The sequence below is a fragment of the Prenolepis imparis genome, unplaced genomic scaffold (genome assembly GCF_030444845.1).
Source record: "Prenolepis imparis isolate NDT839.2.m4 unplaced genomic scaffold, iyPreImpa1.0 SCAF_38, whole genome shotgun sequence".
Lineage (NCBI taxonomy): Eukaryota > Metazoa > Arthropoda > Insecta > Hymenoptera > Formicidae > Prenolepis > Prenolepis imparis.
In genome coordinates, this window is record NW_028141196.1 from 204544 (window position 1) to 220241 (window position 15698).

A 15698-nucleotide genomic window follows, 5' to 3' on the forward strand; every position below is an offset into this window, starting at 1 on the left:
TGGAAAGAGCATTTTATGATTATTTGCATGTATCAAAAAATCACTTAATGAATTACTGTTTCATTTAAAGAAAGGTCTATGATATGTGTAAGGCTGTATATAATTTTAAATACACCTTATGCACTTCTTTCATTTTTTTCACGAAGATTGTAAATATAAATATATTTTTTATTTTAAATATAAGGCAGTGCAATTGACAAATTAAAACTCTCTGTGAACAGTTTCCACGAATAATTATATTCTATATATATATAGTTTCATGGAAACTGTTCACAGAGAGAAATTTTTTCTTAGAATTTACTCTGAAAATCATGATAATCGTGAGACCATATGGTTTGAAAATAATTTTATGAAAATTTCTTTGATTAATATTTGTCACAATAAAAAATAATAATATCCATTAAAATAAAATATAAAATATGTTTGATTAATTTTACTAAGAGGATAGTAAAATTAATCAAGCATATTTAAAAAATTTTTTCATACTATATTGTCTCACGATTACCATGATCTTCTGGGGTAAATTCTAAAGAAGGTAAATTCTAAAAGAAAAATATCTCTGTGTTAGAAAAAGTAACTGTTGGAAATAACATTGATTGTGAGTATCATCGATCATGCAGAGCGTAATGAATCATACAGAGCGCAGCAAATAAAGCACGTCCAAGTTCTCGGACCGACTTCTAGCATCATCAGATTAAAGTTTTATTTATTATCATATTAATTCAGTATCATAGCACGAAAATGACAAACGCTTTTTAATTAGGCCAAGTCAATGCTTTATTAGAAAGTGGTAGAGAATTCCGTACTCCGTAAAACCGCTAGTTGCATAGATGCTATCTAAGAGAAGAATCAAATGACTTCTTGAAAAACGATTCCAACTTATCTCATTATGGCATTGCATGTTTATTTAAAACTTTAAACAGGTAAGACATTTTTTTCTCTATTTTTTCTTTAAGTAAGAACTATTTTTCTTAGTAAATAAATCATGAGAGCTTGACTTTCTTCGATTGTTGAAGGACTTTTGTCTCATAATTCAGTTTTTATATTAGTTTCAAATTAATTAATTAATTTCTTCTGATAAGTAACTCTATCTTAACTTGACTTTCTTTTTCACGAGTGCGTTTGTTATCATTAAAATTTCAATAATGTTTATATTTTAATATATATATATGGTATATATGTATATATTTTTATTATCATTTTCTTCATGATCATAAAAATTTTATAAATTCCTGTATTTAAAAACATCTTATATAAATTTTCTGGAGAGCACAATGCTATAAACTTTTGATTTATGTCTGATAAAAATATGTACATACATATATAACACACACATATATATATATATATATATATATATATATATATATATATATATATATATTAAGTGATAAATAGTGTATATAAATTCTCACATATAGCAAAAGTGACAGCTTATTGCGCATATTATTCATAGATTGATTAATTGTCCCCAATTCGAAGTTCAATTGCACCAATCTTTCACTTCGATGTTTAGTAGCTGTTGAGCATGCGAATTTATTTAACTCAAATTTTCTGATTTTCTATATAAATTTCGTTAAATAAAAAATAATTTACCCTGCAAGTTTTAAATAAAAATTAGTAAATTTAAACATATCTAGAGAAATAAAAATGTTTTAGAAATTACAAACAATTTATGTAAATGTGTCACAAACTTATTAAGTAACAAGAAAGATGAAATCAACGAAATCATTAATTTTTTTAATTCTTTCTTTTAAATCTAACAATTATATTATAATAATACATATTGTTTAAAAATTTTAATATATTGTCTGAATTAAATTAAATTTTAAGTTTTAATTTGATTACATAACATTGATTTTTGAATGTGTGACGTAAAATTAATAAACTTTATATACATTTTTTTAAAAATTAAAACTCTTTAGTTTTACGTATTTTACAGTTTTAATTACACAAATAGTGTATTATCTGCAATATATAACATTCAATTTTCTTCATGAAAAAAATCTTTTATTTGTGTAAAGTATATAAATTAGAGTATACGAGAATACTTTTCTTCGTAACTTCTTGGACCGCTTCAAAGATCCTCCAGAATCCCTAGATTTCCTGACGAAAACGTTATGGTCATTCTCGTTAGCGTTAACAGTTTTAGTAAAACACATAATGTTTGTAACGTTTCTAACATAACAATTTTCTCTTCTTGTAGATATTTTTATACTAAATGTTCCATGTAATCTTCACAATGATTTAAATACTACTAATCGAATTGATGTTCCTCCATGTATCTCGATAAATTTTGAGTTTTCTCTTACTTAATAAAACTCTTAGTTGATAAAACTATTTCAAGATCGATTATAATGATTTATATAATCAAGCTATAAAACTATATAGTATATTTTCTTCGATTAAACTCAATGTACAATGTAACGAGTGTAGTATATTCGATTGTATCAAAAACAATAATATAAGCGTAATTAAATTTCGCAATTTTCAAAACTTTCAAGTAGAAAAGCGATCAAATGAAAAAGAATATAATATTATTATTTTACAACATATTTTACTTTCTTAATATTTTTAATATATTATTATTTCAAAATTTAACTAACAAATTACCGTTTCATTAATATTTTTTTGACAGAAATCAGCTATTTAAGACGTTTATACGGATTTAATGAACGTATCAACGACGCACGAAAATCCAATACCTTAATTATTGATTGTATTGCATAAAAGTATTCAAATGGGATCTGCATTTAAGAACCTACGTTAATCTCTTTAATCATTATTTTAATACGATGTTTGAATTCGCTTGTTCGATAACAGAACACAAAATTTATTGCAATAAAGTAAGCTTGTAGAAGTTTTTGATTATAATAAATTATTTTTATATGTTAAGATCTTTTTTTTATTTCAAACCGGACCCTACTATAAAAATGAGCCTCATATAGGATATATATATATATATATATATATATATATATATATATAGAATATAATTATTCGTGAAAACTGTTGGAATAAGTAACTGTTGGAAGAAACACTGATTGTGAGTATCATCGATCAAGCAGAGAGAAATGAATCATAAACAGAGGGCAGCAAATAAAGCATGATCAGATCGGTCTAGTCTGCGGAGTCAGTTATGATTGCGATTGCCACGAGAAAAGACAATGTTGCGCGTTATTTGATTCAAATAATATACTGTCATATAAACATCACACATCAATATGCACAAATAGTGGATTCTAAAAACATGCATAGTATACAGTATACAATATGCATAGAAAAAGTAATCATAATTTTTTATATTTTTAGTGAAACAAGAAATGACAAATATCTCAATGTGGATAATATTTTTATGCTTGAATAGCGGTGAAAGTGATAGAAAATCTAAAATTCTATAATTTTTGGATTGCTTATAAATTGTTCCATTATCTTTTTATTGATTATCTTTTTACGAAATATTAAAAGAAATTACAACAAAAATATATTATTATCTTCGATAGAATCAAGTGAATACGTGTTGCTTCGTGCTGTTATTGGTTCCCATCGAAAAATTATAAAAATTACTATTTACTAAAAATTCCTTCATATGATCTAAGATATATATATTGTGATTGATTATAAAAAGATATATTAAAATGTAATATTGGAAGACAGTAACGCGGTTCGCAAACTAGATTCTAAAGAATTCATCGATTCATAATAAAGTATCGAGTCGATTAAATCAAATCTGAATCATCCATAGAATAAAAAGAAAAACAATACTGGTGACTAAAAATTGAGCGCCAACATTCATCGAAGGAAGTAATTATTATCTTTAAGATGAGATTATGCGTTTTATTGAAATGTTTAATGCTGGTGAAAGCAGCTATCGCGATTTTGACAAAGAATCATACCGTCCCGGACAATCTTTTTACGCAAGTAAGAAATTTTTTTTGCCCTATTAAAAAACAATTAAATGTTATTACAAGTAATTGTGCAGTTTATTTGAGTAACTCAAACTCATGTGTAATATAATATATTACTACAAAATGTATAATAAAATAAAACTATACATAAAACTAAAAAGTATAATGCAATGAGAAAGGATAAATAAAGCTTGAAAATTTTATTTTGTTTTTAAATGGATGTATAATATAGTTAAACTTAATTAAGACGAAATATTAAAATTTGACTGTATTATGTTTGTGTTTCTATTCCTATTTTTAAGAATAATAATTGTTAATATTAATGAGATGTTCTGTTAATTTTTCACTATTTTGATACATACATACATTCATACATACACACACACATAAACATATATATATATATATATATATATATATATATATATATATATATATATGACACTTGAATTGAGTTTCATGTGATTTTTCATCAATTTGTAATAAAAACTAATTTACTTTATTAAATAATTATAATTATTTAATGATATAATAAGACTTGTAAATTAATTTTTATTTAACTAAATTAATTCAAAGTGACAGCGTCATTTTGATGTATCAAGGATAGTTGCATTTGTCCTATATACATATAAAGAAATGTCGACTATATTGGTATAATAAAATTCAAATTGTATCAGTTAACTTTATAGGGCCAATAGTTAAATGGACAATATACGTAACAGCAATAACCAGCTACCCGTGTTTAAATTTATTGATGTATGTATATAATATTCATAGTATATCCATTTATATAGCCATATTTATATAGCCATATATATTCTTATATATCGTGGTAAAGTCAATCGAAAGTTTTTGGTATCAGGTTTTCCAGAATTTGTTTGGGTTAAAAGATAAAACCATAATCAAAAAGAATTTCGACAAGATTTTAAGTACAAAAATTAATATAATTTCTATAATCACACACATGCACATAAATGAAAATATTTTAAACATTTTTATTCTTGAAATACAAACGTTATTATATCGAAATTTTAATTAAAACATACGGATTATTACAAAATAAACTCACTTATTTTAAAAAGTTAACTAACAATCGCAAAAAAACTAAATCATGAACTTTAACTATCAGCAAAATCGCTTCAAGAATCGAAGAGAGTAACATTTTCATATAACATTTATTAAAAAAGAAACAATTATGAATTCTTATTAAATAATCCTTATTCTGCCTATTCTGCGTGAGTTTCTTTTTAATACAAGAATCATGTTTGATATTTCGCAAGAAAATATAATGAAAAATAATAAGAATAAATATTTTAGAAATAAAATTACATAATATTTAACGCATTATAAATGAGAAATGGAATTATAAAATAACAAGCTAAAATTATTACAAAACAACAAATTTTATGCTTATTTTATTTATTTTGACATACGATGTTATTTTTTATGGTAATCTTATTTATATATATTTTTAGATATACTATTTTATTTATCATTAATGATACCGTGGAATTTCTGGCCTAGCTGTCTAACTTATTTTTTTTATATGTTATATTTTATTAAGGATATTCCAATGCCCGAAAACAACAATTATCTCATTTTACAAAATCTCCAGCCGGATCAGAATTATTCTGAAAGCGTGACTATAAGAAGTGAAGTCAATGAAGTAGATGAAGTTACATTTGCAAATATGTCCATGAACCCAGAATCTATTGGTAAGATGCAATGAATATATAAAACGTTAATAAAAAATTTACAAAAAATTTACAAGTTGTAAGCAAAATGTAAATTCAAGAGAGAGTAAAAATTATAAAAAAAAAAATATTAAACCATTTTCTAATAACAAGGATAATATAAAATGCATTCTGTCGAAAAGAGAGAAACAATGTAGACTCTGTATGTAAAATAAAGCAAAATTTAGATAACACTATCAATTTCATTATTTTTCTTGTTTGTTTTATATCATTAATTTTTTTTCTTCTTTCTTTATTTTCGTTGCACGTTAAATTATTATTTTTTTTTTTTAATTTACCGAGATAATCAACTTCAACATACATATAAATATGTACCATCTTAAAATCTCTAGGAAAAATTCCGAGCGAGCCAAGAACATTCGTAGAGTTCAATGGATTTCTAAATGAAAAAATCAACATTTCTGTGACATTCAGGTGAAGAATCAAAGTTTTTAGTCTATATCCTTTTTTTCTCTAAAATTTAACATAGAAATATAAAAATATTGATACTGTTAAAAATTTATTAAATATGAAAAGGCTAAATTTTATCTAACAGGTGGAATCAACCTACACTTGAAAACAAAGTGATACAAGGATATACAGTGCAATGTTGGTTCATCGAGAACCTAAAAAAGATTCAAATCTTTGACGACAAAACTATTTTAACTACAATGGAGTGCACAGAATATAATCTAAAACCTAATACAACGTACTATTATCGAGTACGAGCGCATACTAAAGCTGGTGCTGGTCCTTATACAGATTTAATGAACGTATCAACGACGCACGAAAATCCGATACCTCAATTATTGATTGCAGTGAATAATACTATTGCAATATGGGATCTGGATTCAAGAACATACGTCAATCTCTTTACCCTTAATAGCAATGTTAATGCAATAGAAGTGGTTTATTCTGTAGCAGAACATAAAATTTATTGGATCCAATTGGATGAGCATTATGAGGATTATATACTACGAGAGTTAATGATAGGGGATATGAATAAAAATAATATTACGAAAATAACTAGTTTAAAAAAAAATACACACACTCTGTGCATCGATTGGATAGGAAGAAATCTATATTGGATGGAATATGACGTCTCAGGGAAATCCATTATAAAGCTGGACTTAACAATGTGGCAAAATGGCACAATCAAATATGATAAAATTTTGAGCAGAGAAAATTATTTTTATTTTACTGTACAACCGTCTGTGGGGTACGTTAACTTTTATTCACTTGAAAAAATAAACACTTTTGTGTCTTTCACTTAAGAATTTATATTATTTTCTAATTTTGCAATAATATAATATGATTTTGTAATAAAGATATAAAGAATCATAAAATCATTAATTATCATAAAATTGTAAGAAATTAAGCTTATTATTTTTTTAACTTCACGTTTAAAATTATGTTTTATAATACACATATATAATAATATATATATTTTCCAGATTTTTATATTGGATAGAAGGGTTAGATGCAGAGTCATATATACAGTATGTAATAATGAAATCGGATCTTGACGGAAGAAATGTGCAATCTTTTTTAAGAACCGATATGACCTGTAGTCCATACAAAACACCATTTTTTAAAACTTTTTATCAAATTAAGCTTGACATCACAAATACAGAGGAGTCGCTAATATTCTGGAGAAAAAACCTTGAATTAATTGTTGGAGAACATTAAAACAAATAAATGCAATTCGATTTCAACTGCTGAAATGGGCGCAAACTTTGTGTCACATTTTATTAATGATAAAACAAACATTTATTTAAGTGGACCTTATGCAAATACATCAGATTTTTATCTTTATATTTTAAAAAAGAAGTATGCACTTGTCGACAGTGAAAAAAACGCATATAAACACGTGCAAATAATAAACAGCACGGATTACTTTAATCCTCTAATATCGTGTGGTAAATCATCCTCCTTACAACCATATCCTCGGACGGAATGCCTTACGCCTGATGAAAAGAATTATAATATTACAATAGTAAAAATAACAGCGCACAGTATTGTCTTGAACTTTACAAAACCAAATCGCAAGCACAAATGCAAAAACAACATACCTACTATTAAATATATCATCTACGTAAGCTGTTTGTATAATAACCTTAATAACAAGTTCGATGAATTCTATATGCAGACATACGAGCGGCATTATGAAATTCAGAATTTAACACCGTTTACAAAATACAAGCTGAAGCTAGCTGTGAGCAATTTTTACTCTGATCAATTATCGATGGACCTGCAATTCCGATCGGAAGTCATACTAAGAACTAACGAAAGCAAACTCAATGCACCAGAAAATGTGAACGTTCAGGTTCTGACGCCGACTATAGCGGCAGTTTATTGGATGCTACCCACGAAACTGAATTGTGCGACAGTAACTTATAGAGTATATTGGGAAACAATTAACTCGGTGAACAGTACGCAACCGATAGAGAAGCCATTTATTAATAATAAAGTAGACAACAAATTTTTTACTATAATCCAATCGTTGCTGCCAGAACAGAAATACTTAGTATATGTACGTGTGTATCCAGCCAACTTCACCAATCTCTATAATGACAGTTTGACCAAAACCGTGTACACGTACTCGGAACCGAACAATATAACTTTGAGCGGAGTTAACAAAAACAATATGAATATTTCGTGGATTCCTAGCGTTAATCTGACGATCCATTACGTACTGGAATACAAAAATGATGTGATGCAAAAGTGGCAAATCGCAGATAATTTTGAGACAAATAATGAGATAGTAATGTATTATATAGAAAACTTGCTACCGGCAACTTTATACAAGTTTCGTTTGATATTGACATATCCTGAATACGAGAACTTTACATGGCCATCTGATGAAAGATTTATTTTTGAAACACTTGGTAAGCAAATATGATAATATGTAGATATTTTAATATGATCTGTGTATTTGACATGCATATAAATGTATTACAGAATTTTAAGAATTAAATATTTTTAATGATAAAATTATAAGTAGAAATATTCAATAAGACAAGAAAATTAAAACTATATTTTTATGTAACAAAGGTGATGATTGGATAATTCGAGCTACGCAATATAATCTAACATTGATGTTAAGCCTTGCTGCTATCGTTATTGTAACCTGCATCTGCTATCTTATTTATTGTTGTAAGTATTCGATACACATTTTTTTAATTACAAATTATGATTAATGTAGTAAGTAGAGAGATTTTCTAAAAAAAAGTTAACTTACTTGTTAAAAGAGCAAATTTTAAATTTGCAATGCATAATATTATTTAAATATATCATAACTTTATAATAGTATACCGACAACGCAAAGAAGATAAGGAGCAGGCTTTGACTAGGATTCTACATGAGGTACCTATCGGAAACGTTCAGCTCAATGCGCTATACAATCCTGTGTTGCAATTTAATCCAAATAAATTTATGCTGACTACAATCAAAGGTGAGCAGATCACACTAACAAAACACCTTGGAAGGGGCGTATTCGGAAAGGTAAAATTTTCGTAACGTCATATTTTAAGTCATTAATATTTAGATGTAGAAATGAAAAATAAACATTTCTTAGTAAATTATACACCAAAAAAAATTGTTTTCTTGAAATGCGTTAATAAGTCCTCTTAATAGATATTCTTAATGAATAAGAATATTTCCATTTTTTATATTAAATTGAGAATATATTCCTATTTTTTTTGCAATTTCAGCGCCGCAAAAAATAAATATAATAAATTAATAATAAATGTAAGATAAAAATTAATAAAATATTATTTAAATTTATAAGTTTACAATTAATATTAAAAATAATAACATAAATAAGCAAAAATGTGTATTTAACTATGTCAAATACATAAAAAATATTTAATTATATGTGTAACATTTAAATATACATGTAATAAGTAACAAATGTCCATTTGTAAGACTGTTTTTTGTTATATCGATTAATAATTTTAATAATACACGGATAGAAAAACATCTCATTAAGTATATATTCTTGCATGTTAAGAATATCTCTTTAGAGAATTTTCCTCCTAAATTAAGAGGATCCTTTTGGCGCCTATTTTAGTGGAAGATATTATAAAGATAAGTGGCATATACTTAAGATGAGAATACAATTTTTTCGGATATATAAATCAACTTTTTAAAAGAATTAGTAATACATTAATTTTTATGAGACATACATGTGCACTTAATATTTTTTCGTTGAATTATTTAAAATATATTAAAATATATATGTATAATGTTATATAAAATTAAATTATCTTTTCTTGTTTAATAAAAGTTACATTAATTTTCAATATTTTGCAGGTGTATCAAGGGAATGTCAAGGATTTAGAAGAACCGGGATCAGAGACATTCGTTGCCATAAAAATGTTAAAAAAGGGTGCTTCCGTGGAAGAAAAAAAGAAATTCTTGCAAGAGGCTAAGCTTATGAGTCACTTTAGACACGAACATGTGTTAAGATTACTAGCTATCTGCTTAGACGGGGATTCTCCATTACTCGTGTTGGAATTAATGGAAACTGATCTGCAAACATATTTGAGAGAGTGTCAAATATTACAACCTTCTGATTTACACGCTCTGCGTCTACAAGACTTGCTCGCTATGTGCGAAGATGTTGCGCGAGGCTGTTGCTATTTAGAAGAGCTGCGCTTTGTGCATAGAGATCTCGCGTGCCGAAATTGTTTAGTGTCTGCGAGAGATCGTGAGAATCGTATCGTCAAAATCGGTGATTTCGGACTTGCTAGAGATATTTACAGAAATGACTATTATCGCCAGGTAGATATAATTAATTAAGAAAGATGAAACTTTTTCAAAGTATTTTTTTATTGTAGCGACTTTTTATATTATTATATATTTTATCTGTAAGTCAAATAGAATTTAAGAAAAATGAAGACTATGCATATATTTTTATATGTATTTCTCCAATATACAGGGTGTCCCATTTTAATTTCCCAAGGTAAACATCTCGAAAAATATCGAAGATACAGAAAAATGTTTCAGACAAAAGTGGTAGAACTTGAAGGGGGACAGATGATGAAAATGTGGATTTGACCTTGAGTGACCTATTGAAGGTCAGGTCAAGATCATCGATGTTTTCTTAAATGTAACCCCCTATTTTTTATTGCATATTCTTGTAGCCCTTGCCGAGACATTTTCAAAACACTACCTATTGATGTCTCTTACACAAGCCGTTCCCAAGATACGAAGCTTCAAAGTTGGCATATCATCGGCATTCGCATTATCCAATGTACACTGCGGGGAGGTTGTTCAGTCAAATTTGTACATCAAGTGGCCTTAAAAAGGAGACTTTGTGTGTATGTGTGTGTTTGTGTGCTTCTGTAGTAAAACTTTTCTCTAATTATTTTTCTTCTGGTTATTTTAATGTAAGGGAAAGAATAAGAAAATGGTAGAGAAAGAGAGATAAAAGTTTTACTAAAGAAGCACACATACACAATTTGAATGAACAACCTCCCCACGGTGTACACTGGATAATGCAAATGCCGATGATATGTCAAATTTGAAACTTCGTATCTTAGAAACGGCTTGCGTAAGAGACATCAATAGGTAGTGTTTTGAAAACGTCTCAACAAGGCCTACAAGAATATGCAATAAAAAATAGGGGGTTCTATTTAAGAAAACAACGATGACCTTGACCTGACTTTCAATAGGTCATTCAAGGTCAAATCCATATTTTCATCATCTGTCCCCCTTCAAGTCCTACAACTTTTGTCTGAAACATTTTTTCGTATCTTCCATATTTTTCGAGATGTTTGCCTGGGGAGATTAAAATGGGACACCCTGTATATGTATAATGTATAATGGAAAATATTAGTAAACGGTTTTTGCTTAAGAATACTTATTGCAAAAATGGATATTTAGAATAGAAAATTTAACTTTTTTAAAATTATATTTTAGGAAGGAGGAGGTCTGCTTCCTTTTCGCTTGATGGCACCGGAATCCCTAATGAACGGAATATTTACTTCTCAGAGCGATGTTTGGTCATTTGGAGTACTAATGTGGGAGATTACATCGTTAGATGAGCAACCTTATTCTACCAAAACTTATCTCGAAGTGATGGATTATGTATGCACGGGAGGCAGATTGCAGATGCCTCTCAACTGTCCATCCTCGTTATACCAACTAATGCAGCGTTGCTGGAGTGAAGCGAATGATAGACCAAACTTTAAACTTTGTCTGAACAATATTATAGCTCTAAGAAGCGACACAGAAGACGCAATACTGAATCTGACGCATCAATGAATATTATATAGCCGGCAATTAATTAATTGTTTGTATATATGTATGTTAAGAAGAAACGATGAGTTTTACATCTATGGGATATTTGAAATTATACTGTCTGTATTATACGTTTATATATATATATATATATATATATATATATATATATATATCTGTATGTGAACTTATCATTGTCATTTCATAATTCATTTTTCAAAGATACGTAATAAACTATATATTTACTAGAAGTTGTATGACTGCTCGAATGCAGATCCATCGTGATCTGTCACAATGAGAAATCTTAATACGTAAGAGAAAGATATAACTTGCGATTCGTAAATTAGCTTTAAAGAATTTACCGAATGATAAATAAAAAGTATATCATTTTAGAGATTAAAATTTTATATATTATCATATTAATTCAGTATCATAGCACGAAAATGACAAACGCTTTTTAATTAGGCCAAGTCAATGCTTTATTAGAAAGTGGTAGAGAATTCCGTACTCCGTAAATTCGCTAGTTGCATAGATGTTATCTCAGAGAAGAATCAAATGACTTCTTGAAATAAGATTCCAACTTATCTCATTATGGCATTGCATGTTTATTTAAAACTTTAAACAAGTAAGAAACTTTTTTCTCTATTTTTTCTCTAAGTAAGAACTATTTCTCTTAGTAAATAAATCATGGGAGCTTGACTTTCTTCGATTGTTGAAGGAATTTTGTCTCATAATTCAGTTTTTATATTAGTTTCAAAATAATTAATTAATTTCTTCTAATAAGTAACTCTATCTTAACTTGACTTTATTTTTCACGAGTGCGTTTGTTATCACTAAAATTTCAATAATGTTTATATTTTAACATATATATAAGATATATATATTTTTATTATCATTTTCTTCATGATCATAAAAATTTTATAAATTCCTGTATTTGAAAACATCTTATGAAATATCTTTTTATGCAAACGAATTTTCTCGAGAGCGCAATGCTATAAACTTTAGATTTATGTCTGATAAAAATATGTACATACATATATAACATATATATATATATATATATATATATATATATATATATATACACATTAAGTGATAAATAGTGTATATAAATTCTCACATATAGCAAAAGTCACAGCTTATTGCGCATATTATTCATAGATTGATTAATTGTCCCCAATTCGAAGTTCAACTTCACCAATCTTTCACTTCGATGTTTAGTAGCCGTTGAGCATGCGAATTATTTTAACTCAAATTTTCTGAATTTCTATATTAATTTCGTTAAATAAAAAATAAATTACCCTGCAAGTTTTAAATAAAAATTAGTAAATTTGAACATATCTAGAGAAATAAAAATGTTTTAGAAATTACAAACAATTTATGTAAATGTGTCACAAACTTATTAAGTAACAAAAAAAAAATGAAATGAAAGAAATCATTAATTTTTAAAATTCTTTCTTTTAAATCTAACGATTATATTATAATAATACATATTGTTTAATAATTTTAATATATCGTCTGAATTAAATTTAATTTTAAGTTTTAATTTGACTACATAACATTGATTTTTGAATGTGTTACATAAAATTAATAAACTTTATATACATTTTTTTTAAATTAAAACTCTCTTTAGTTTTACGTATTATACAGTTTTAATTACACAAATAGTGTATTGTCTGCAATATATAACATTCAATTTTCTTCATGAAAAAAATCTTTTATTAGCGTAAAGTATATAAATTAGAGTATACGAAAATACTTTTCTTTGTAACTTCTTGGATCGGAGCTTCAAAGATTTTCCAGAATCCCTAGATTTCCTGACGAAAACGTTATGGTCATTTTCGTTAGCATTAACAGTTTTAGTAAAACACATAACGTTTGTAACGTTTTTAACATAACAATTTTCTCTTCTTGTAGATATTTTTATACTCGATCGGCTTTCATACGATTCTCGACTATGACCAATGTTCCATGTAATCTTCACAATGATTTATATACCACTAATCGAATTGATGTTCTCCCCTCCATGTATCTCGATAAATTTTGAGTTTTCTCTTACTTGATAAAACTATTTCAAGATCGATTATAATGAATTATATAATCAAGCTATAAAACTATATAGTATATTTTCTTCGATTAATCCAAATGTACAATGGAACGAGTGTAGTATATTCGATTGTATCAAAAACAATAATATAAGCGTAATTAAATTTCGCAATTTTTCAAAATTTTCAAGTGGAAAAGCGATCGAATGAAAAAAAATATATATTATTATTTTACAACATATTACTATCTTAATATTTTTAATATATTATTATTTCAAAATTTAACTAACAAATTAATATTTTTGACAGAAATCTGCTATTTAAGACGTTTATTTGCTAATTAAATATTTATAATAATAATATATGTTACAGAATCAAAAATAATATTTTTAAAATAATGAGTTATAATACTTTAAACTCGATTAATATTTTTGACAGTTATCAGCTAATTTCTAGGAAAAAAATATTATAATCCAGAATAAGATATTTTAACATATTATTTACAACATATCACTATTTTAATTTTTTTAACATAATATTTTACAACTTAATTAGCAAATTAACGCTTAATTAACACTTTTTAAAGAAAGCAGCTATTTGAGGCGTTTATTTGCTAATTAAATTTTCATATTAATATATTACATAAGTAAAAGTAATGTTTTAAATAATATGTTACAATATTTTAAACTGGATTAATATTTTTGACAGTTATAAACTGATTTCTGTAAAAAAAATATTATTTGCGAATAAGATATTATAGCGTATCATTTTACAACGTATTACTATTTTAATATTCTTAATATATTATTATTTTAATATTTAATTAACAAATTAACTTTTCATTAATATTTTTTGACAGAAATCAGCTATTTTAGAAGTTTATACAGATTTAATGAACGTATCAACGACGCATAAAAATCCAATACCATAATTATTTATTAATTAATTCGTATTGCATAATTCGTATTGATTAATTGATTCGTATTGCATAAAAGTATTCAAATGGGATCTGGAATCAAGAACCTACGCTAATCTCTTTAATCATGATTTTAATACGATGTTCGATTTCGATTGTTCGATACCAAAACACAAAATTTATTGCAATAAAGTAAGCTTGTAGAAGTTTTTGCTTATAATAAATTATTTTTAAATGTCAAGATCTTTTTTTATTTTAAACCGGACCTTACTTTAAAAATGCGCCTCATATAGGATATATATATATATATATATAGAATATAATTATTCGTGAAAGCTGTTGGAATAAGTAACTGTTGGAAGAAACACTGACAAGTGTCATCGATCAAGCAGAGAGAAGTGAATCATAAATAGAGCGCAGCAAATAAAGCATGATCAGATCGGTCTAGTCTGCGGAGTCAGTTACGATTGCGATTGCCACGAAAAAAGACAATGTTGCGCGTCATTTGATTCAAATACTGTTATATAAATATCACACAACAATATGCACAAATAGTGGATTTTAAAAACATGCATAGTATACAGTATACAATATGCATAAAAAAAGTAATCATAATTGTTTATATTTTTAGTGAAACAAAAAATATGACAAATATCAACGTGGATAATATTTTATGCTTGAATAGCGGTGAAAGTGATAAAAAATTAAAAATTCTATAATTTTTGGATTACTTATAAATTGTTCAATTATCTTTTTATTGATCATATTTTTACGAAATATTAAAGAAAAATTAGAAAAAAGATATATTATAATCTTCGATACAATCAAGAGTGAATACGTGTCGCTTTGT

At 26.5% G+C, this 15698-nt stretch overlaps 2 protein-coding genes and 1 pseudogene across 3 annotated transcripts in view; all 3 read left to right on the forward strand.

Annotated features, from left to right (window-relative positions):
* Positions 1 to 3446: 3446 nt before the first annotated feature.
* The window catches only part of LOC145947032 (proto-oncogene tyrosine-protein kinase ROS-like), a 65277-nt pseudogene continuing 53025 nt past the window's right edge, over positions 3447 to 15698 (forward strand). Inside the window, exons 1-4 of the transcript XR_014427113.1 lie at positions 3447 to 3921; positions 5473 to 5623; positions 5995 to 6076; positions 6198 to 6860. The product of XR_014427113.1 is annotated as a proto-oncogene tyrosine-protein kinase ROS-like (transcript). The remainder of the gene's footprint in view (positions 3922 to 5472; positions 5624 to 5994; positions 6077 to 6197; positions 6861 to 15698) is intronic.
* LOC145947045 (protein sevenless-like) lies at positions 7365 to 8543 on the forward strand. The gene has a single exon (XM_083056819.1). The coding sequence runs from the start codon at positions 7365 to 7367 to the stop codon at positions 8541 to 8543; it is 1179 nt and encodes a 392-aa protein (XP_082912945.1).
* Positions 8708 to 12004, forward strand: LOC145947036 (insulin-like growth factor 1 receptor). The gene is made up of 4 exons (XM_083056811.1): positions 8708 to 8797; positions 8952 to 9145; positions 9956 to 10426; positions 11567 to 12004. The coding sequence occupies exons 1-4, from the start codon at positions 8740 to 8742 to the stop codon at positions 11909 to 11911; spliced, it is 1068 nt and encodes a 355-aa protein (XP_082912937.1). The 5' UTR covers positions 8708 to 8739; the 3' UTR covers positions 11912 to 12004.